General features: G+C 46.5%; 1 protein-coding gene across 10 annotated transcripts in view; it reads left to right on the top strand.

The window, feature by feature from the left end:
* PAX2 (paired box 2) overlaps nucleotides 1–23,602 on the top strand; it is a 96,899-nt gene that overhangs the window by 13,181 nt on the left and 60,116 nt on the right. For 7 of the 10 annotated variants that reach the window (XM_054205822.1, XM_054205826.1, XM_054205823.1 and 4 more), the window contains 2 exons: nucleotides 3,325–3,493; nucleotides 4,665–4,862. In XM_054205822.1, coding sequence (XP_054061797.1) covers nucleotides 3,325–3,493; nucleotides 4,665–4,862 — 367 coding nt within the window. The remainder of the gene's footprint in view (nucleotides 1–3,324; nucleotides 3,494–4,664; nucleotides 4,863–23,602) is intronic. The other 3 variants (XM_054205825.1, XM_054205820.1, XM_054205828.1) reach the window with 1 other exon arrangement.

Below are 23,602 nucleotides of genomic sequence, written 5' to 3'. Positions count from 1 at the left end.
GCCGGGACAGGGCTTCCCGCAGCCCTGCGTGGCTCTGAACCCACAGTTTCCCCCGCGATCTGATGCTGTTTGCTTTGATTTCGGATTTCAGTGGCAAGAGAGGGGAGACGCCAGTTTCAAATTAATGGCGGGTTGGTCGGTGGCGGTTCCGTGCTTCGGTTTGGTTCGGTTTGGTGAAAGGCTGGACTGCGGGAAAAATAGGACAATTGTATGGCTGGGAGATCTGGCGGCTTCGGAGGCTCCCAAGAAGTCACGATCCCTCCTGGTTTATTTACCAGATCCCCGGTGTGCGTTTTAAATGCATTCCTGGCACAGAGGAAAGTGCATTCGTGATATGTTTTCACTTTAAAGAACACTTATAGAAAAGAGGGGGACGAAGGAAAGCGAAAAGACCCCTTTATCAGGGACTGTAACAAGGAATTTTCAGGAATTTTAATTTCACCGCAAGGAAGGAAAATAATACCGAGATTTAAACTAAAGGAAAAAAAATACAAATAGAAAGCCGAGATTGAGAGCATCTTGAGTCAGGAAATGAATAATTAAGAGCAATTTGTAACTTTTGACACCGAAACTTTTGAGGACACGCCCTGCCCGCTGCATAAAAACAAACCCAAAAGATATAAAATGGAAATGCCTGAAGTTTAAAAAAATCCCGATTTTGCGGTGAGAAGGAAGACGTAGAAATACGAACCCATGATCAGATCCTCAGACATGGGTGTAGGTAACTGTCTTCCTGTTTCCAAATTAATGATTTCCAGGATACATTGCTTAAAATTTAGGGTTTAATTTTCGAAGACCTTTAAAAGAAAATAGTCCGTGCATTAGACATTATTTTTAGTTTTCAGCGGTGCGACCTGCTTTCAGACGCGATTGCAGTAATTCTGCCTCCGGTACGATCCGGAACATGTAGGCAGCCGAAAGAGGCGTTTCACTGTCGCTGATTTTTTAAAAACTCCGGTGAGATTCGTGAATAATTTTGATTTCCGATTTAAAAAAAAATAATAAAATCAACATTTGATTTGTTCCCTAAAGTCTATTTCTAGAGCTCCAGACCTAGATATTAGTAAGCAATTAAAATACATACGGGCGCGGGCTCCTGACAGAGACACACAGAGACAGCAAAACACCATCCGTACGAAAGCGGGACGACTGGCTGGGTATATTTATATACAGACACCGGCACTTATACGCAGATAAATACACGTAAATATCTTCCTGCCCTGATAGAAATAACCATAGAAAAGCACGGGGCAGAGCAAAACAAACTCGTGTGAAAAAATATCCGGGCTGCAATAATTTGAATTATTAATTTTTAATCCTTTTTGCATCTGTTGCCTTTTAATACTTTGTAATGCGAGTTATAAAAGGTGCTTTGAATTATTTATCATGGAGTTGCCGAAGAAATTGCTGTCTTGTAACTTTAGAGGCAACATGTGCAGAAGGGCTTCTGAACAAATAAAGAAAACATACAGCAACATATACCCGCGGGTTTTAGTGGGGGAAGATAAATATCCCTCCCTCCCCTCCGAAACCCTAAATATGTTTTAAGAAAGACTAACAAAAGAATGCAGCAAATAACCCCGGCTGATCGGGGAAGGGACGGGGAAGCCAGCCGGCGCCCTGGCCGAGGCGGCTGGGAGGGGATACGTGGAGGTGTTACTGAAGGGGTGGGGGAGATGGAAAAAACTCTATTTGTGCGAAAGGACTTGGATCGATCGCAGGGCAATGAGAGTTTCCACTAAGTTCAGAGCCAATAAGTCAGTGTCAGAAGCAGGGGAGAAAAAAACCTCAGCGAAAATACAAACAGATCATTTTTCAGCAAACTGCAAAACGAACTAAGATCTCTTGGCGAGGAAGATACAGAAGGTTAGGGTTGTGTGAAAGGAAAGCTTTAATACAGTGTGCACTCCACAGCTATATCAGCTGGATATTCCGGAGATAGAGACACCCAGGTAGCAGCGCCAGCGAAGCTGCACCGCCTGCGAGTGTGCATCTGCCCGCACGCCCGGGCAAAGGCGAACTGCTCCCGTCTCTAACGCGGACCACCCCAGGTGCAAGCGGTTCACAACCGCCTGCCTTGCCCAGTCCCAAAAGGAGACACTTCCTTTTATTCCCGTCACTCCTTCCCTCCTGCCCATGCTTAGCAGGTGCATACTTATTTTTTCCCCAAGTTATTTCTCAAAATGGAGAAAGATCGGGGAAAAAAGCGACGCTAGCAGTCCTATCTGAGAGAGCGGGTTTTTGTCTGGAAAGGGGGGGAAGAGAGGAAAACGCAGTATTTTAAATTCTCCTGAATTAGATTTGTGTGGGGCAAAAAAAAGACGGAACCGTGCGAGTCAGGGTTTTTTTTTTTAATTGAAGGATTTTTCCTTCAAAGATCGAAAGCTGAAGAGAGAGAGGGTCTGCATGTAAACGAACACCGACCGCGGGACACAAAATATTCTCTTTCTCTCTCCCTCCCTCTCACTACATTTCTTTCCCCTTCTCTTTTTTCTCTCCGAATCCCTTCAACTCGCATCCGAAAATAACGGGAGAGGAAGCGTTGCATGGGGGACATGCCGCGGGGTGAGGGAGGGCGGGGTTCGCGAGTAACTGTAATTGACAATGTGATAGAAAATCGTGGAAAGAAAATGAAAGGCGAGAGGAAAAGCCCCAGAGCAGAGAGAAGGGGGACTGCGGCAGGGTCCGCCCGGAGAGGCTGAGCAGCTGCGCTTCGGAGTTTGGGAGCGCATCTATCCCCAACTCCTGGGAAAGCAGCCGGCGCTGAAGCTGCCTCCGTCCGCGCCCCGCCACAATGGCCCCGAGGAGCCGCCGCTCCGGCGTCCCGGGCGGGGACCGCGGGAGGGAGAGGGGCTCCCCGGCCCAGGGAGGGGAGACGGCATACGTGGGGGACAGTCCCCGGCTAGCCTCCGCTCGGGAAAATACACTCTCCCTTCTCTTTCCTTCCCATCTTTCCTCTTTTCTATTTCTTTCGTCCTTTCTCTTTCTTTCTCTCTAGCTCTTTCCCCTCTTTTTTCCTTTTTCTTTTTTCTCTCTCTTTATCTTTCATTCTCTCTTTCTCTCGTTATCTTCCTTTCTCCTTCTCTCATTCTCTTTCTCTTATTCTCACTGTTTCCCCCTCTTTCTTTCTCTCTTTCTTTCTCGCTTTTTCTCTTCTTCTCTCTCTCCCCCACGTCTTGTTCCCCCCTCCCGACCCCCCGCCGTCACCTCCATCCATCTGTAGTGACTGGAGATTTTGCAGTACAAGTGGCGAAGAATCCACGACTAACGGTGTGTTTCTGGTGTGCGTGGGTTGTTGTGTTTTTTTTATTTCTCTTTCCCCAGCAGGGCACGGGGGTGTGAACCAGCTCGGGGGGGTGTTTGTGAACGGCAGGCCCCTACCTGACGTGGTGAGACAAAGGATAGTGGAGCTGGCTCACCAGGGGGTGCGACCCTGTGACATTTCCAGGCAGCTGCGGGTCAGCCACGGTTGTGTCAGCAAGATCCTGGGCAGGTAAGGAAAGAGGCAGCTCCTTCCCCTCCCCTGGGACGGCAACGGTGCATCCCTCCCCGGCTCCGGTGTGACCTCCCGCCCTTCCCGCCGCGCCGGGCTCTCCCCGCCACCTCCCCGGGCGGCCCCTGCACCTCCGCGCCGCGGGAGGCCGCGGCTGAGCAGGGCCCCCTCCTCCAGCCGGGAAGGACGTGCTCGCCCCCCGCTCCCCCGGCGGTGTTTGGAAACTCCTGGGAAGACAAACAATTTGCAAGGGGTGGGCGGGAGGGCGGGAAAGAGAAGGGACGGGGGGAGAAAAAAACCGAAAGAACGACAAAAAAAGCCCCCAACAACAACAACAAAATCCCCCAACTCACAACAATCCCTGAGCGGCCTTAGCAAATACACGGGTAAATAAACAAACAACAGGGCAAATAAATAAATAAATACCCGCGGTAACCGATCGCCGCCAAATGTGGTGTGAAATATCCCCAGAGACAAGCCAGAGAGGGGAGGAACACGACTCCCCCGGGCCCGGCCGCTGGGCTGCGGAGCGGTGTCGGCGGGCGGCAGAGCCCAGCCGGCGGTGCGGGCGGCGTGTGTGCGCTGCCGTGCCCTCTGCAAAGGACGGGCCACAGCCGCTGTCGCCAGCAGCGCTGATGGCCAGCGGGGCGATGGGCTGGGGCTGCCCCGTACGAATGAACCGAGCTCCCGTACCCCGAGCTCGGGGCGGGGGGGTGTGAGCCCGGCACTGCCCGTTCTCCGCCGCCCCCTCCCCGGGCTTCGCCTCCGGCTGGCCGCATCGGAGCGAGGGTTTCTGTTTTGTTTCCCCATCCCCGGGCCTGAAACGAGTATGTGCGTGTGAGGCGGGGGAAGGGGGAGGCAGCGAACAGCCCAGCGCCCCTCGCTTCTCACGCACAAAAAAAAAAAAAGGGGGGGAAAAAAAAGGCGAAAAAAAGAAAGGCGAGCGGGAACGAACCCTAGAGAGAAGAAGGGAGTCCCCCAGCCCCAGGCGCCCCGCGGAGCCGCGCCATGCCGCACCCGAGCCGCCGACGCCCGACGCCGCGCACCGGCGGGCCGAAGCCGAGGTGGGGAGCCGGGCCCGGGGCCGCGGGTCGCTCCGAGGGGCAGCCGGGTGCTCGGGGACGGCGGGGCTGTTCCGGGCATGGCAGGTCACTGACCGTCCTTTGTGCAGGTATTACGAGACGGGGAGCATCAAGCCCGGCGTGATCGGCGGCTCCAAACCCAAAGTGGCGACCCCCAAAGTAGTGGATAAAATCGCCGAGTACAAGAGACAAAACCCGACAATGTTCGCCTGGGAGATCCGGGACAGGCTACTGGCCGAGGGCATCTGCGACAACGACACGGTCCCCAGCGTCTCCTCCATAAACAGGTAAGAGCAATCCCGCAGCCCTGCTCGCGGCCCAATCGCCTCTTTACTGCCCCATAAAAACCCCTCTCCACAGCGCGGACGGCCCAATCCTTCCTCGGTCAGGTTAGATCCAGCCCTGCTCCAGCCCCCCCCCCGCAGCGGGACCCCCGGCCCCGCCGTGACCCCCGAGCCCACTCCTGGGCAGCGGGGCCGGAGCCGGCTGTCCGACCCCGGGCCCCGGCAGCGGGGGAGCGGCTCTGCCCCGGGGTTTGCTGCTGCCCGCCGTGGGGCTGCAGCTTGTGCCTGGACCGGGGCGGGCAGGGCTGCTGTCAGAGGAGATGAGCTCCCCGCCGAGCAGCCCGGCGGTGCCGCAAGGTTTGGAAGCTGTTGGGGCTGCCGGGGTGACGGGGCGGCGGAGCCGGGTTTTCCCCCTGTCCCTCCAACACCCCTCCCGGGGTGTAAATGATAGCCAGCCTTGCCAGGGTATTAGGGCTGAGCCGAAAAGCTGCCGTTATCCGCTGCCAAGCCGGGCTCAGACCCCCGAGCCGCTGAGCGCTGGATCAAGTCTTCCCTTGCACCCACTGCCCCGGCTCACTCCTCATCGCCAGCCCCAGGGACCGGCTAAACTTGCGAGGCGGTGCCTTCCCCCGGCTGGGATGCGCCGCTCTCTGCGGCCTCCGGCTGGGGCCGATCCCTGCCCGGGCAGGAGGCACGGGAGGCAGCAGGATGGACTCAGCACTAGCGAACAGTTTCCCTCCCTCCATCTCCTCCCCCAGCTGCTAGGGTGCGACTTCTGTTGGTGGAGGGACTGAGATTTGGTCTCAGGTTTGAGGTGACAAAAATAACCATATGACAGGCAAAAAAAAAAAAAAAAAAAAAAGGATCGATGCAGGAGAAAACGGCCGGTGATAGATGTAATCAAGTACTAACACACTGCAAAGCGCTCAGGCTGCTTACATGCCTGCACATTCAAAACGCGACATACATCAGATTTCCACACTTTGGCAACACACCACACTCTTACCCACCCAGTAAAAGTAATTACGCTGTTTTAGTGTAATGTATGTACAGATACCTTGACTATGCCCCCAGAAATACAACCTCTAGAAACAGAGTAACGGGGATATTTTCAAAGGGGATGTATGTAGGCACAAAATACCTCACCGAGAGAGTAAGAATAGATGGAATTTTGCACGGAATCCCAAATATACAGCACTTCCCACTCAAATAAATGTATATAGGGTATATGTAAATATGCATGCAGGCTTTTGTAGTGTCTGCATAGACAAAAATGCACAAGTCAGTATATTGGCCCTTTTGATATATAACAAGTTTAGCCAGATATTTTTTTTTTTAAATCTGGTATATTTATAGCAAGGGAAGCAAAAAATAAATAGCAGGGAACCGCAGTGCTATTTTTTGTCTCGCGCTTTTCATGGCAGATTTATCAAAATATGTCTAATAACTCAGACTGTGTATTTCTAAATCTGGCATCCTATATAAATGGGTTTTAATATTTTGCAAATGATATGGAATTATCCCAAATCATCTTGAAAACAGCAGGTAGAATTAGCTAGTGGAATGTACCTTGGCTAAGAAAGATTCCCTCAGACACACTGTCTCTGTAATATACTGCTAGGCTACCCTAGGAAATTATCCCTGTGTGTGCCATCTGTATTAAAATGGTTATTAAGTTATGAACAGGGTAACATAATACTGATCGGTTAATTATACACCCTCCTAAAAAACCTCCAGGTCTCTGTTACTCTCTCAGTCAGGTATTGAAATAATAACAGTTTGACATTCAGACACCTTACAAAGGCAGCTGCAGAAGGACAGCCAGCTGTCCCTGGGAGGAATTAAGCTGGTGGTACAGGAGTCCAGAGGAACGGCTGTGGGCTCTTTGGAGGCATAGCGTATACAGACCCAACACACATGTATACTTTGGCTAGCTCAAGGGATGTTAGCATCCAAATGTCACTGAAGTCTCAGCTCTTACGCCTGCCGGACTTGACGCCTTGTGTCCGGGTTGCAATGTCCCGGGCAGAAGGATGAGTGTCAGGTTTTGCTCCCACCTTTGCTACCGATTTGCGGCAGGGCTTTGGGGGTTTTGTACCTCAGTTTCCCTACCCTGGAAAAGAAGGCTGATCCTTCTCAGAAGGAGGTGGGAACAGATGTCAGTTAGATTGTGCTTATAAAATGCTTTGAGAAGGACAAGTGCTTTGTAGCTGCTAAGTATTATTACGTTAAAGAGGCTCAGCTGTGACCCACCATGTTTGATTCATACTGCGATGGCATTTGAGTGTGTAGTCACCAAGGCACAAGAGCATTTTGGCTTCATACGATTTAAGTCTTTCTCCATTGCTTGTAAAAATTCAGGCCCAGCTTCCCACTGTTCACCTTTGTATGGGGCTCCCCAAAACTTACATCCTTAAGGAAGTGAGCCCATCATATCACAGGTCATAACATTTGCAAGTCTGTGCTAGGCAAAAACAGGACAGCAAACTGGGAAAAAATTGCAATGGAATAGGAAATGGCGAGTATATAAGGGCCCAATCCTGGTGCCGTGGAGACTAGCGTGAGCTTCATCACTCCAGTGACTTTTGTGACTCCAGCTCACAAAACTCACAAAACACAAAGAGAGGAACTATGTTCACAATTTAAATATGCAATATTCTCTGTCCCATTGTAAAAAAAAAAACCCACATAGAATCAGGTCAATCTTTTGTAACAGCACACCCCTTACCTGCGGTACGGTCACAAATTGGAGTTAATCGAACACTCTGACTCTCTGAGCAGCTTCAGATAGATGACAATTTTTAAAACCAACCCAGAAATATCTGTCTTTGTATTTTCACAAAATGTGGGGTTTCCAAATCAAAACCTGCATTGTCCCAATGCCCAGAACTGTTAGAGCTACATCCATGAGCAGTTCAACATCTTGAGACTATAAGCGAGGCATTTACAGAAACAGGAGTTTTCTGTGTCCCTGGATAGACTGTGAATACTGCACTTCAAAATGGATATCCCCTTGTAATGAAAAAAAGCTACTTTTGGTTATTATAATATTTTCTGAAAATGTATTAATTACATTTTCTTTCTTTCTGGGGATTAGTTCAACATTAACAAAGGCTTTCGGGTGAGAGACTACAAAACAACACAGTTTCAATTCCATTTTTAAAGTCTCCCTAAAACATTTTTAAACTCTGTTTTCCATTAATTATTTTTTTGTGATACATGAATTATATGTGCCTACGTCACACTGATCTGTCAGTATTGCACTGAGGATATCAGGACACGTTTGGGACAACATGTAATTCAGTATTGAGATTTATCAGAAACTTGTTCATATCAAGCTTATGCAGATAAAGGCTAGATATAAACTCTGGTGAAAAACATGACTTAACTACCCTGTCAAGTTTCAGGAAAAGAATTAAGTCTTCTGCTATGCAGTAGTTTTGCTTTAATTATGGCAAAAAAAGTCTAGAGAGTATACTAGTTAATAAGCGAAGTGCAGCAGAACTGACAGGATCAAGACAGAGCAGTTATCTTTGCACTGGGAGCTTTCCTGTTGCCGCTTCATACATTAGGTACTGTACAGTATAAACCTATTGTGTATGTGGAGGTATACACGCATATATATATATATATACATACATACATATATACATGCATATGTGTAAACACATATACGTAGTGCATGTAATTGAGCAGCAGGCAAGTGACAGAAGCTCTTAATTCTTTGGTAAGGAATTCCTGCTTACTTTAAATCACTTGAGCACCCCCCTTCTTGAGCACCCTGACAGCCCGAACTTTTCCATCTATCATGTAACTATAAACGAATTACCTTTGGTCACTTTGGGTTAGAATATTTCAATTGGATCTAGGCACTGCTGTAAGCCTTGCGGCGGCGGTCTCCTAAGTATGATCTTGGTGGCAGATGTTAATGGGAATTTTTGCTTTGTTTCGCGGTACATACAGTTAGCCTAAGAACTCAGGTTTCATGAGATAATAATCACTCTGGAAAAATCTTTTGAATTAGACAGTGTACTTTAGTAGGAACAGGACGGAGCACATCACAGACGCACATTCACGGTTATGCAAGTGATGCAACAGACATCGTAGTTTAATCATTATTTTCTGCCTCTCTTAAATTCCTTATGGGTCCAGAAGGGCAAAGCAAAACACTCCCCCTCCTCCAGTTTGTCCCTCTATCCTGGCTCACATGTGGCTGGGTTCAGTACTAGGGACTCACAGTTAGTCCTTCTCAAAGGAATGACGAAGCCAAAGCATTATGGAGTTCAGTCAGACTTTTGGATACACTTTGGCCCCTGGGTTTCTGAGAGTAGACCTAACTAATACCTGATAGCAGAGAATAGAGTTTAAAGCCACTAGATGTTTTTTCAGTCTTCGCTTAGGTATTGCGTAGACATTAATTTCTAGTGTTAAGCACTTGGTTTGGGGAGATGTTTCCTGTTTCATTATATAACAATTGGCTAATGATTCCTAAGGTCTCCACTAATGATGCGCTTTTAAAAAATACACATGGAAAAACATAAACATTGACTCAGGTTATAATGACCAGTGAAATATACTTGTACATTGAAATATTATTGAGGATGTGTCCAATTTCAGTGGCCGTGGGCAGGCCTGTAGTTTAGAGCAAAGAATGGTGTATTAGGAGATCAGATTTCTCTTACCAGTTCTGCCATTAACTTCCTGGTTGATCTTGGGCAGGTCACACGGACTCCTTATGAGGCTGCTTTGCCATCTGTAAAATGAAACTAACAGTATTTAGCTGCCTTGTAAAATTCTGTGTGATCCTTCACTAAAAATGCCCATGGAGTTCGATACGTAATGAGAAAAGGTTCAAAACTGGAGGTAGGTTGTTTTACATCATCCGAGGCTTTAGCCCATGCGGGGGAGATAGAATTGAACAGAATCTTGATTGAGGTAAATGTAACATCTCAAGACAAACAATCGAGTCTGGAAAAGGCAGGCGTATTAGGGCAGGGGCTGTGTCATATGCGGAAGAAATCAATGTTATGCAAACAGGGCTCTGAGTCACTCTTGCTAGCCTCGCCTGAGAATTCCCCCAAAGGATACCGTGTCCAAAGCCACTGCCGAATCTCTCCCTGTCTTTCCCAATGAACAAATCTATAATTCTTGGAGGACAGGTAATGAGTCGAGGGAGAATTTGGAAGAATATGGAGTATCCCTAGCGGCATCTTGTTTGTAGTGACCAAAGGTAGTGACAGCTGCATGGCCTGCAGTGAACACAGGGTGAACTGCACAGTTTCAACTGGCAAGCGTGTGTGTCGCACAAACGCATCACCAGCATCAGTATTTAGTAGCCACATGTCAGTTTCCTCAATAGAGAGGCCAAGGATTCAACTGGCCATGTAGCCTGGACTAGCCTCTGACTGACAATGGGTTGGTACAAAGCAGGGCTGAAGAAAATTTGTCCCACAGTACCCAACAAAGTATACCAGGTCTCGTAGCCTGGCACTTCTTAGCAGGCACAGAAGAAACTCGGGATCCTAGCAGGGATCCTCTCACTTAGTTGATGCTGAATCTAAGGTTCCCATTCAATTTCCTGCATCAGGCCGTGCTCTCAAGGTAGAAGACTTCTACTGCCAGTTGCTTTCAGCTGAGCAAAGAATGCAGTCGGGTCATACAGGGCTTCATTACAAGGAATATACTCCTTTAAATTCAGATTCTTTTCCATCAGACACAAACCTGGTATTATCTTCTTTTTATCATTGCAAATAAAGGACAGGCTCATAAAGCAGAGGTTACAGACAATGTTACTGCAGCTGAAAGAGTAAATGAATGCTCACAGCATTTCTCTTTGTCTTATTCCTCATATCTGGCCACTGGAAGGTTGTATGGTGGGAACTACAATAAGCTAGCCGCATTTTTTCTAATTTTCATATTGCAAGGATATTAGTTCAACAGAGGCAGTTAGCAAGTAAAATTGGTTGTGCCTGGGAAGTTTTGAGCTCCCTGTTCTGTGAACCTCGAAGTTCAGAACCACATCGTTCTCTTTATCACCTAAAAATCCCCGCCCTTCCTTTTTGTATAGATGTACAGAAAGCTTGATTTTTGGTGGAAGTTAAACATTTTCAGGCTTTTGCATCTAGTGAATGATTGCTGCATTCTGCCATGGAGGTAGCTGCATTTCAGCGCTGAGTGAATGAGTCTTACAGAGCTAAACCTCATTTAACAGAATCACTATTATGTGAAAAAACTCATTTGACTTTGGGAGAAAAGAGGAGAAAATATAAGTGGCTTGGCCAAGCAACGATGAAGTGGTGAGAACAATATAGTGATCTGAAGGGCACAGTCCCTCCAACAGGAAAGGAATTATTCACATTTAAACAAAGCAGTATAGCCAGGAATGAAGGAAGGGAAATAAGAAAGGAAATATTTAAATGGTAGCAGAAGGTATCTCCTGATAGGGAGGTCCATTAAGTTGTGGAATTGTATCCCATAGGAATTCCTGATTTCTTGGAATATATATAACTAGATGGCATTAATAACAAGCAAGCATACAGTAAGAAATAATCTTGCATTGGCTAAAGAGATAGATAATGCCCTAGCAGGCCAGCTGGACCCTTTATGATATGATGACATGACGCATACAAAACAAAGTCATGTTTTCAGCAGATATCAAATATCCCCAAAAATCCATCTCTGTTCCTAAAGCCCATTCAAACAAAAGATTTCCATATTACTTTAATAAAAAGATTCAAAACAGCTAAAAAAAACAGTTGAATAAAAAGATTCAAAACAGTTGAAAAAGGCTGAGCTTCACTTAGATTAATTTGCCATAGTCTTCAATTAAGGCATGCTGAAATTCAAATGGAGTCTAGGCTCACTAGTTACAATCAGCAAAACGTTTAGGGATCCAACTTTTGGGAAAGGTTTCTATAAATGGAGAGGTAGAGACTTTCAAAAGCATTTGTCATTGGCCTGACATCCGTGCAGTTAACTAGGGCTTTAGGAAATCCTATCTGTGTGTAGACAGCTCTGATGGTGATTACTACTCCTGAAAGTGTCAGAAAGGTTTGAGTTTTTCTCCCAAAGAATCATTCTTTAAACTGAGAGCTAACAGGAATGAGGATTTTTCCACTGTAATCCCAATTAATCTACTGGAGTCTATACACGCATGGCCATATTTACCAGTCCCAACTGTTTAAAAATACCAAGGCAGAGCCTAAATCATGCAATTGGCATAAAAATCACGAGTACTTGTAATACCATGTGGGTTTGGTTTTACTTGTTTTCTCTTTTCTATCCTAATTTTTTAAAGGGATTTGGATATCTGACTCCCATTAAATGACTTTAAAAACACCTTAACAATGCAGTCCTTTGAGCCTTCAGAGCGCCGACAGGCCCCTTTTCAAGCCCCCACAAGCACTGGAAACATACTTTTTAAAATAAGAACTGAAATTCTCATGCTGTCACTTGACTAGAGGAGCTGGAAAACCCACAACAAACACCGTTAGGCTCATGATGAAATACTAGACAGTACGATATTCAGCACTAGCCTCCAATTTTCTCTAGTGCCAGTAACTGAGAGCTGATTTTGTAGCACTTACGTGGCTATCTACCCAGCTGAAAATCACAAATCTAATCACTTGGTTTCCAAACTCCTCAGAGTGCACTTACAAATATTCATTTCCAATCAATTTGCACCTGCTAATATTTCTGAACGCTCACATGTGATGACAGAGTCAGAAGCAATGCTGGTGCTTACTATTTCTATAGCAATGGCATAAAGAGGCTCTGTGCATAGATCACAGCCCATTGTCCAAAACAGGCACAGCGTAAATTGGAATTTCTTTTGAGAGGTTCTTTGAGAAAATCAGCATATACATGCGTCTTTCTTTACGCCATCCCCTTAGCTTCTACTAGATTCATAATTCAGACAGTCCTCAAGGTGCCAGGGATCCTGAAACAAACATCTTGGTCTGCTAAAAGAAATGAGATTATCTGTCCAGGGTTCACCCACCAAGCCCAAGTCTAGGTAAAAGGCAGAGCAGAACTAGAGAGCCCTCTTCCTCGGGCTCACATCTGACGAGACACAGGCTGAACACTGGCCAGATTGCGACAGCCTCCCCCTTCTTCCCGATAAGTAGGCATATAAATAAATAAATAAACGGCATCCAAACTGCACTGAGAACTCAATAAAACAATCACATCAAATATGAGGAGGTATAAATCTCATGTCTGCACAGGTAACCCACTCAATTGCTTTTATTATGGCTCAGCCTGACTCCATTTATTACCATCCGTGGCCTGGGTGAAGGATGTTTGCATGGAGGGTGGTCTCCTGGTGAAATCCTATCCCTGGAGCAGTGACAATCAGCCCATACAGAGGTAGATTTTGGTGGGGAGACCAAAGGCAGATCCATCTGTCTGCATGAAAACCAATCAATAAACCTGTAACTAGACCCCTTGTCGCTGGGAAATGGACAACACAATAGTTCAATCCTGGAGCCATAGGAGAGGAATAGCTGTGGTTGGGGTGTGAAGAATGACAGGATGTATGCATGAAGTGTTTGAGACATAGGGACAGAATATGTCTGTCCATACAGATATCAAGGAGGAGTGATGGGATAGGGGAAGAGTAGAGGGTATGTTTATATATATATATATATATATTTAGTAGGCAAATTTGAAAGGTTGGGTGTTCAGAGGTGGGTATGGGGAAGGAAAAAGCAGAGTTTTAGTAGGGCATTTATATCGGGACTGTGAGTGCAATGCGGGTAGGTACCTTTGGGGAAATGTTCTGGTTGGATACTATGTATGAGTATATTGGTATATGGCAGGGAACATGTATCTCTGGGCAGGCACGTAGACGGTGACACAAAATGCTGGTAGGCTAAAGGCAGCATATACGGGAGTTCGATGTGGTTGGGGAAGGATATTCCTTTGTCCTCTGTCTGGCTTGGGATTTATGTGTGTACCAGTTTTGACAGAGAGGAGAAAGAGTGATGTGCCAAAAGCCTGAGCTAACGGTCTGTGAGTTCACAGATATGCTTTCCAGAAAATGCTATGTATGAAACATTTACCCAATCCTCACTGTTAAATCAGGAAGGGAGATTCTGGTGGCTTGTCTCTGCCTGTATGAAAAATAGAAGTAGGACATTTCTGGCTGCTGTCATCCACTAGCTCTGCAGTTCCTGTAGTGTTTCTAAAATCTGTACGGCATATTGTTCCCCAGGCTTCTAGCAACTCCCCCAACACATACACACATGCATACACACACAGATATGCTGGAGTTTGCCTCTATTAATTGTTCTCTCCTGGGGGCCAATTTAGTTTTTATTTCTTTGGCTTAATTTTGAACAGTTCCTCTTCCTTCCAACGTTAAGCACCCTCCCCTTTTCACAGGGTCCAAGGCACAGGGTTAAACTTCCCTCTCTGGTTGGGAGGCAAATTGCATCAGGAATAGCTATCAGCCATCACTGTACTTCACTTGAGAGGGGTGCTATCCATGTTTTGCAAGGCAGATTGATGGCTGTTTGTCAATTTATAAAAGAAATAGCAGAGCCTGTGACCGGATGACAAAGTCACAAAACCCTCACATATCTGTCAGACACAGTGCCCTGCACCATGTCCAGTTTCTGGATAGTTTGGGTGGTTCTGGCAATAATACCAGTACCAATTTCTTTGGTCAGGGAGGGTTAGTATCCCAGCCCTTTGATTCCTGGAACTAGTCCTCATTTTCTTCAAGCTGGGCGGAAATATGAGGGCAACCTCATTACCCCCCTGCCCATTTCCACGCTCTCCCTTTAAAATTGCGATAGAGTCTTTGGGCACTAACATTTGGGTGCTTCTTAAAGGGACTGTTGCCTTTCAACACACTCATGTTTCTCCAAAAATTCTTTTAAGAACAATTTTTGGTCACTTGCCTTTAAAAAGAAAAACACAGCACAATGTAGCTATGTAATAGGGCCCGCTGTTAATATTTGCCTGAATTTAGGTTTCTTGGTTGTTTAAATTTAGACTTTCAAGCTTGAAAAATTATACATTTATACATAAATTATACATACACAAAAATACATATACGCTTATTTATAAAATCAGTAGGGAAGGGAGGAGATGTAGAAGAGAAGAGGAAAGGAAGGAATAATATCTCTGAAGAAAAGGAGATCGTGTTTGCATACTGACTGCATAGGGGAAGCGTATTTCTGGGATGTGCTACGTACGAATGGGCCAAAGCTGTGTAAGCAGAGGCAGAGCGGAAAATTAATAACGTCGCAAATTCCCTATCCCTATGGAACAAATGGCAAATTTAGAGTTTTAAAGGGACAATGTTTGTGGTGCTGTCTCTGGCAGACAGCCAGCCAGCCACAACACGAAGCAGTCAGAGGCGGTGGAGAGCACGGCTGGGTGGGGTTGAGGGAGGAAAGGGCAAGAGATAAAGATGGAGTGAGAGGCTAAGGCAGATTTGACTTGGATAGTGTCAAAACCAGACCTGCTGTGGTTTTACAGAAGGCAGTCCTGGCCATTGTGCCAAACAAGATGCAGAGAGTCATCCAGTATTGACATCCAACTCCCTTACATGGCTTTAGCAATTTCAGGCTACATGTGTGCCTGAGTCGGGGGTCTGTGCACACGGAGGCAGCAAGGATGGGGACAGAGGAAGGGTATCTGGCCGTACAGATTCTTGTGAGGCGCACAAGCTGGAGAGCAGGGAAGAACTCCCTGGGTGAGTTTGCGTGCTTGCACATGAGAGAGCACGTGTACATTCGTAAAAAGATGAGTGCCGTGATTCTAACCCCCTTTTGCGGATTACATGAATTTTTTTTGTGACCTGCAAATATTTAAAGAAAAATACATGCCTATGTGTGACCCTACGATGGGCCTTTGTCCCTGGCAGGCAAAACTGGCGGATCTGGTGGCACAGGGAGACATGAAATGGCAGAGAGTGTGGGCCGTTTCATGTGGATACGTATACAAGGAAATGCCACTGGCACAGTGAAAGGCAGGGGATAAAGTGATCCTGGGGAATACTGTCTTTAGAAGAGTGCAAGAGGAGGGTGCCATCCCTCTAAACAAAGCCTTTGTACTACTTAGAACACCACCTTTCCAAAATGAAAGCACCTTCTGCACCATTTGAATGTGCTCTTGGATCATTCTGTGCACAGTGAAGTAATTTGAGCATGGAAACCTTGGTGCATTTGTGCAGATAGACTGCTGAGTCTCTATTGTTCCACCAGACAATCTTCTCTGTAATAGATATTTGGGCGAGACGTGCCCTATACTCCATGACATGTGTACAAGGAGGAGCGTGGGCATATCACTAGGGCAACATGTCCAGCTGGGAGTATAGACTTATAGCATGTAGGTATTACTGGTCTGTGTAAGAACTAAGAATAGTATTATCCATGGAAACAACATCATAACTCTGCAGTTACATGGAGGGAGTCACAGGGGCGAGCAAAGGCATGGCAATGCACGTCTTGGGAAGCCTGTCTAGGTTTGTGTGGCTCTGCACAGGATTCTGCATGACTGCTTTCCAATGGCAAGGCAGTCGTGTGAATGCACCGATGAACTGTGGCTGTGAACAGATGCATGGGGGACCTAGCAGTGCTCCATGTGTTTGTCAGCAGTTCTTTTGGGTGGACCTGGGTATACAGTGATATGGCAGCCATACCATTAACATGCGAGGAGAATGCAGCTGGTGAGATGGGCAGCGTCAGTAACACTGTGTGTGAGCATGTGTACCACAGACTGGCATCTGCTGAGATGTGTGAACACAGAAGGTGTATGGCAGGGTGGGCATACATATACTTGGAGACGCCATGTACAAATGTGGGGACATGTGCGTGTTGGGGGTACCCAGTGCATCTGAGGGAATGAGGGTTGTATATGGCATGATGTATCTGTCAGGGAGCAGATGTGTGCTAGTTCATCTGCTACACGATGCAAGAAGGGAATACCTGGGGATAGTGGGGGCAGAGGGGGTTACACTAAAGGAGATCTTTCTAATGATAGCTATAGTTTAATGCACTGGACTCTGCCCTTCTCTCCTCTCCCCTCCCCTCCCACTCTTCTCCTCATTACCCAGGTTATCTTGTTTGGGTTAAGAGGCCAATTTCAACAGACTATAATTGAAGAGTGAAGAGAATCTGATAAGATAAGGAAGGGACATCATTCCTCAAGGGATCAATAGAGGTTTCATGTTCCTCCTTCCCCTGCTGTGTCCCTAACACGCTAACACTCTGTGTCCATGGGCCTAGTTTATTTGCTCTGCTTGTCTGCCAGCCCAGAAAGGATGCGTGGGAGTAGGGGGAGGTTGTAGCCCCCGTCTGTCACACAGCCAGAGCAAGGGAGGGGGCATAAGGAAGGGACAATGGGGACACCAGCAGCAATACGGTCCCCTCTGGGAGCCAGGAGCAGGCAGGGAGGTGACAAGCCTGATGCCCTCCTGGCTCTGGCAGGGGCACGGGCTCACAAGGGAGGTGTTCACCTTTGGCCTTTTATCTCAGCATTGTGCTCTGCAAGGGAAGGATATTGATAATTTGTCTAGATTTAGACTTGCTTTTCCTAGTGTCCTCATGCAGACAAGCTCAAAGGTTTTTATAAGCACTCCCGAGGTGACCTCTCAGGGCCCCTCAGGGTGAGGGAGATATAATTACCCCTACCACAAGGAGGGCTAGTAGCCACTCCTGATGAGGTTTATGCTAGGATCTGAGGTTCAGGTTTAATGGCCCCAGTATCTCACAAGCCATTCTTAGCAGTTTTTTTGGACCAAACCAGCATGAGAGGATCCCCTTAAGATAAATGGAGCTGCCTCAGCAGTGAATACAGGTCCCTTCATGGCAGTGCTGCCAGGGCTCCCATGCTGCACAGGTGGTTTGTCCCACTCTTGCCTCATGCCCCTTGGCAGGAAGACGTGTATCTCGCACAAGCAATGTGAGATCCGTACAAACCCATGCAGCAGGGATCAGCGCTGCCTGGTGCGTGCAGGCAGCTGGGGCAGTGTAAAGAAGTCCCTCTGGGAGGCCCAGCCTCTCACATCGAGTGAGCATTGTGGGTGCTTCCCTGTCCCCGTGGCCGGCATAGGGATGCTCGGGCACAGGGAGATGAGCTGGGAGGTCAGCACAGTGCAGGATCCAATCCAGATCCCATACAACAGGGCTGGGCAAGTTTCTGGAGAGCCTGCGACACAGAGGGGTCTGGGGCTGAGATATCTTCTTCCAGCTGATTTCTCTTTTATTTTTAACACCCAGAGAAACAGACGCTGAGAGCAAGTCAGTCATGCAGTGAGCATGTGGCAGAGTTGGGAATACAACCCAGATCCCCTGACTCCCAACCTCAGGCTTTAACCACTAGACCATGCTTCCCTCTAAGCCACCTTGAACTTTCCTCAGTGAGGATGGGGGCTACTAAGCCTCTGTGGGCTGCAGTTTACCAAGCTGTCAGGAGTGTGCTCACTGGACCGCCTCACCAGAGACAGCCTTCCTCACACACGCTAAAAAAGTTGAAAAGAAATTCATTTCATGGCCGGTGGTTGCTTAAAAAAGGCGATTCCAGCATATGTATGTGATAAATGTTAACTGTGCATTAATCGCATTAAAGAGGACCCTATAAACTTTTCATTTCTAATTAAATTCTGGCCGGTGATTCTGGCGAAGCCAGCACACTCCGGGCCTTTGTTTATGTGGAAAATTAAAATGCAAATACAATGGAATTTATTTCCATTACTAGAGTGATATGCTGGGCTCCTCTGTTTAACAGCCTCCAATTATTTTCAAACAGGTCTCTCTCTCTCTCTCCCTCTCTCCCCCCCCTCTCCCTTCCTCACTCCCTCATTTTTTTCCTCCCCCTATTACCCTGATGCTGCTGCCCCAGTGTGAGGGGTGGGAGCTGCTAAAGCAGTGGGTGGGCTAAGGATGGTGTCATCTGTTCAAGGTCAAATGCAGGCAGGAATACAGAGGAGGAAGGGGGAAAAACAGTGGGAGAGCACAAACAAGGAGGCAGGGGAAGTAACAAGGCTTGAGCTAATGCAAGGAGGAGTAAGGAGTTACCTGTTAGCAACCTCACTGAAAAATATAAGCTAAACTCACTGGCTTGCTAAATCCCAGACGTATAGATGACCTGACTGAGAGAGGTCACGGGTCTTTCACTGATGTAATATTTTGGTGCGAGGGTGCAGTTGAGAGTCTTCTCTGGAAGTTTTCTGAATCTTTCACAGCCTTTTTCATAGACTTTGTCTGGATGTGACTGCTGCTGGGCCAAATCCTGATGGCCGAGGAAGCACAGAGCAGGCCCAATGCCAGACACATTGCCTGCACCGAGCAAATAAATCCGTGCGGCAATGACACATAATCATCAGCTGAAAAATAACTGAACTCTCTTGTTCATTTCCAAGGGACCAAATGTGGCTCCGCTGTCTTAGGGCATTAGCGTACAATATCCACACAAGTCAGAAGCTGTTGCACAAACCCAGAGATTCACTGTACATGTAAAATTTCTTAACAAAGATATTTACTGCTAAATGCTGCTGAAATAGAATCCCATTCTTCTTACATATATAAGAGACCCAGGTCAGTTCAGACATGGAACATCGTCAGGCAGTCACACACAAATCAGAGGCATCTGCTAACTGACAGGGGTGCCCTTCTCTGTGTTAATGTAGAAAGTCACACAGGATGACCCTTGCAAAGGCAAGTGTGCAGTTCACTGTAGACGTATGTAGTCACTTACAGATCCCTTCACAGACTCAGTCAAATCTATTTGAAACTGCACACTATAGTCTTGCATATATTTGTGAAGAAACCTAGGATATGGAGACTTACCCAAAACCATAACTGAAAAGTCTTAGCAGAACCCCTGAGTGCACCAGAAGGTGCACACACACGTAAACATATTCACACAGCCTTAGAAATATGCTGGCACACACATGTTATTCACAAGTTAGTGGCCACAGACCTTGAAGCACCCGGCTGAGAACCAGCCACCCCGTGTGTCCCACACACGCAAGCAGCGTTCCCTCGGCACACCCCGCTGGCAGGGAGAGCTCGGGAGCCAAAGGGATATTCTTTTAGTGCATGTGAGCATCTTAAGGAATCACCTAGTGTAAATGATCCTGCCCCAGCCGAGACAGGGAAACAGGAGAAGGACACATTCACTTACAACACTGAAAAGAGGCCATTACCCAGTCAAACAACCCAATCCTTGACATCATTATTCAATACACAGGAGCCCTGAAATGCACACTAACTCAATCACAGAGACACACGATTACAAAATAATACTGATGGAATCAATGAGACGGACATGCGGTCATACAAAGCGCACCCACCCCGGTGTTAATACACAATAACAGCCGCCCAACAAGGGAATACAAAACAGCCATTCACGACCACAATGGCAAAACACGGGCCCACGTTCTCAAAGGAGAACTGAAAACTCTGGCAACAAAACCCACCCTGGCCAGAGGGGGCTCAGAGCAAAACTTAGGGTGTGGGCAGAATCTGGCTGTTGTCAGTCTAGCAAGTAACAAATAGTAAAGCCTTAGCGAGGAGCGCACCCAGCGAGCTGATGCCCTAGTGAGGCTGGTGGACACCCCAGGGCAGTCAGGACCATGCAGGATCGCACCTGCTGCCATTGAAATAGACCGGTCCAGTGAAGTGACACCTTTGCTCTATGACCAAAAGCATCATGCAGTCACATAGGCAGGGGTGCGTGACATTCAAGACTCACCATAACACTAGCCAACATAAGGGAAGCAAAACCTACTGAATATCAGAAATACAACACATCCACACTATGAACAGATGCAAATGCTGTTCAGCACCCAAAGCCACACAACCATCTCACAAACGTGCCTCCGCGAAACAGCCCAGTCCTCTTCCCAAGCCACAGCAGCACACCCAAGTCTATCACAGCACTAGTGTCTTTCCCCTTCAGAGAGGAAAAAAACAAAGTGCCCACATAAAACATACTCATAACGCCACAAATGATCGACCTTCCTCACGCCTCACAGACTGTGCCAGAGCATGCTAACCCAAGCGCTTAACAAAGCGCCAGCTTTTCCAAATCCTGCATGATCTTCTTGGGAGGGAGATGGGGGAATCGTACTCCAGGTCCTTTCCCTGGCACAACAGGCATTGGCTCGTACCAGGTTGTGTGCGGAGGAATATGCCATTACTGAAAACGCCAGCCAGGCTGGGGGAAGGCTGCTGTCGGTTGTGTGTGCCTGCGTGCGCTGTGTGTACAGGAATTCCCCTTCCTCTACCGAGCGCCGCTGCTTGTAGCCATTAAAAAGCCCAGGTCCTCATGCTGGGTGTTCAGTGAGTATTGATTCAGTCTGCAAGCAATTTTAATATTTCTTCAGGGACTTTCCAGCAACAGCACAAGTCATTAATTCACCCTCCCAAATTGCTTATTCAATAGCAGGAACATGGCTCCTGAATAAAGTCCCAGAATTTATGTGACTCACATGAGTCAGGAGGTCAAACAACTGTTATGGAGCGAAGTTAAAAATCCAAATAAAATATTGACACTTTTTTGGGGAGTGGGAGGAGGGGGAAGGGGGAAGGGAAAGAAAAGGTATTTAAAATAGGGTTTTGTTGCAATGCCCCCAGGATAAAGAATGGAAAGAGATTGAAGACAAGTTGGAGTTTGTAAAATCAATGGGATTTATTGCATATCCACTTGGCATTTAATAACTCCTTCCTTTCCACCTCCCCCTGCTCTGTATGTACATGGGGGAGATAAACTCTTCAACAAAACTACAAATAGCCAGCCACAAAGTACACAGACGGAACAGCCAAACACCAACACACGACGGCAGGCACGTGCAGGGATGAATATTACTGCAAGGCAGTGGCATAGCATCAGAGGATCCTCCCAGGGTCTTGACTGAGCTAGACAGAGCCCATCACATATGGCACTACATATGCCCATGGAGTAGCAGACAGTCTATGTCCACAGTCCTTGTAAAAAAAAAGGTGGGAGGGGAAACTGAGGCATAGAGTGCATTAAAAGAGCCTGCTCAGTCACAGAGCCCATCCATCAGGGTGGCTGCATTAGGATCCAGGTCTCCTGATGCCCACTTAGTGGTTTTGCTGCAGGACACTGCCTTTTACGGGAATGAAAGCACACGCGGTGACCGAGATCAGACCGCAAGAAGGCATCCATCTGACAGGAGGGACACACGAACCACACAAGAAGAAATGCATCCACAGACACCAGGCAAGCCCATCCGTATGCAGATAGATGCACAAAGAGATACAAATATATACATGCTTTTACTGAGCTCATTGCTATTCAGAAAGCACCGCAGCCAGATTACACACAGAAGTAGAAACATACCTGTGGACAGACAGACATGCAAATGACCGTGTGTACAAATGCACGAGCACATACACACACACACTGGTACATCAGTGTAGTCCCCTATAGCTGTGTACCCACACCAAAAAAGTCACACAATCCAATGTTTTGTTACAAACCTAGATTTTACTTACAGTGGCATCTTTTTAGCTAGCTGCACGTAAATGGATGCCCACACACACTCAACTGCATTCTGCACAAGCATATTAATATATAGGACTACCTCATTATATGATACTGGTAACTGTTTCAGTGAAACTGTGCTAATTTTCTACCAGTCAAAGACCTGAGACTGTAGTAGCTGTCAAACAATGTTTATTCATTAGCACTAACTCCGTAAAAAAACAAGCACACAAAAATATAGCCTAACCATCTGATCAAATAGGACTTAACGGCTTGGGATATTTAAGTGGTCTTTCTTTGCTTTGTTTGGTTTTTTGTTTGTCTGGTTGGCTTTTTAGCAAAGCTTTAGGGCAGGTGCTTTCTCTGAATTGAGATTTTCCAAAAGGCAATTTTTCAAGGGCTTTTTTGCATTGTGATAAAAATGTTTCACAACATTTTCCTCCTGAGATGTCTTTTCACCAAATACACAGTGTGGTTTTAAAAGTAATCAAGATAATGAAAAGTCTGAAATTTCCATAATGATGCTTAAAAAAGATTAATATTTTTGCATTAAAAATATGCTTTTGTGTTATTTTTAAGATTGTTTTGTTCATGATTGATTTTGCAACGGCCCTTTAAAAATGGCAAAAATGGCAATCTCTGGGCTACCTTATGCTACCTCCTGTCTTCGTAGACTACAATATATTCAAGAAAAAATGTAAAAGTAGTATAGCTGTTTGCATACCATCACCTATGTTCTTCTGTACTCCTCTGCCTATGAATCCTGATTGCATCTGATCTCGTCCAATCTAAATTAGATCAAAAAATTAAATACATGCTAATTTACAGCTGGAGGTATTCCCATTCATTAGGGGAGCAAGTACTAGTTCAGATTAAGGGGACCATATTTTGAAATAACAGAACTAGATAAAATCCCTAAAATTCTCTAGAATATCATGATATTACAAGATATGTAATTTGGAATACAGCATTTCACTGCAAAAGCCTAAACTGTAAAATTTATATAATTAGATATTTATAACTCAGGTCTTCAGGTAGTGTTAATCAATTGCTCCTCTTCTATGCTTACCCCAGCTGGTGCCCGGCTCAGTGTGTCAAGCTCTGGACAAATCAGTCTTAGAAATCGCAAAAGCTCACAGGGAGAAAAGTTGCCTGCACGGGGATGTAGGGATGAAGAAATGGTTGTGTATGTAGGAGGATCATTTAAACTGTTGCTCTTGGGAGACTGTTTGTCAATTTGGAGTTGTTGAAGGAGTCTCAGCTGAGACGGTTTCATT

The sequence above is a fragment of the Rissa tridactyla genome, chromosome 6, assembly GCF_028500815.1.
Source record: "Rissa tridactyla isolate bRisTri1 chromosome 6, bRisTri1.patW.cur.20221130, whole genome shotgun sequence".
Lineage (NCBI taxonomy): Eukaryota > Metazoa > Chordata > Aves > Charadriiformes > Laridae > Rissa > Rissa tridactyla.
This window is presented reverse-complemented; position numbering and strand designations above follow the sequence as displayed.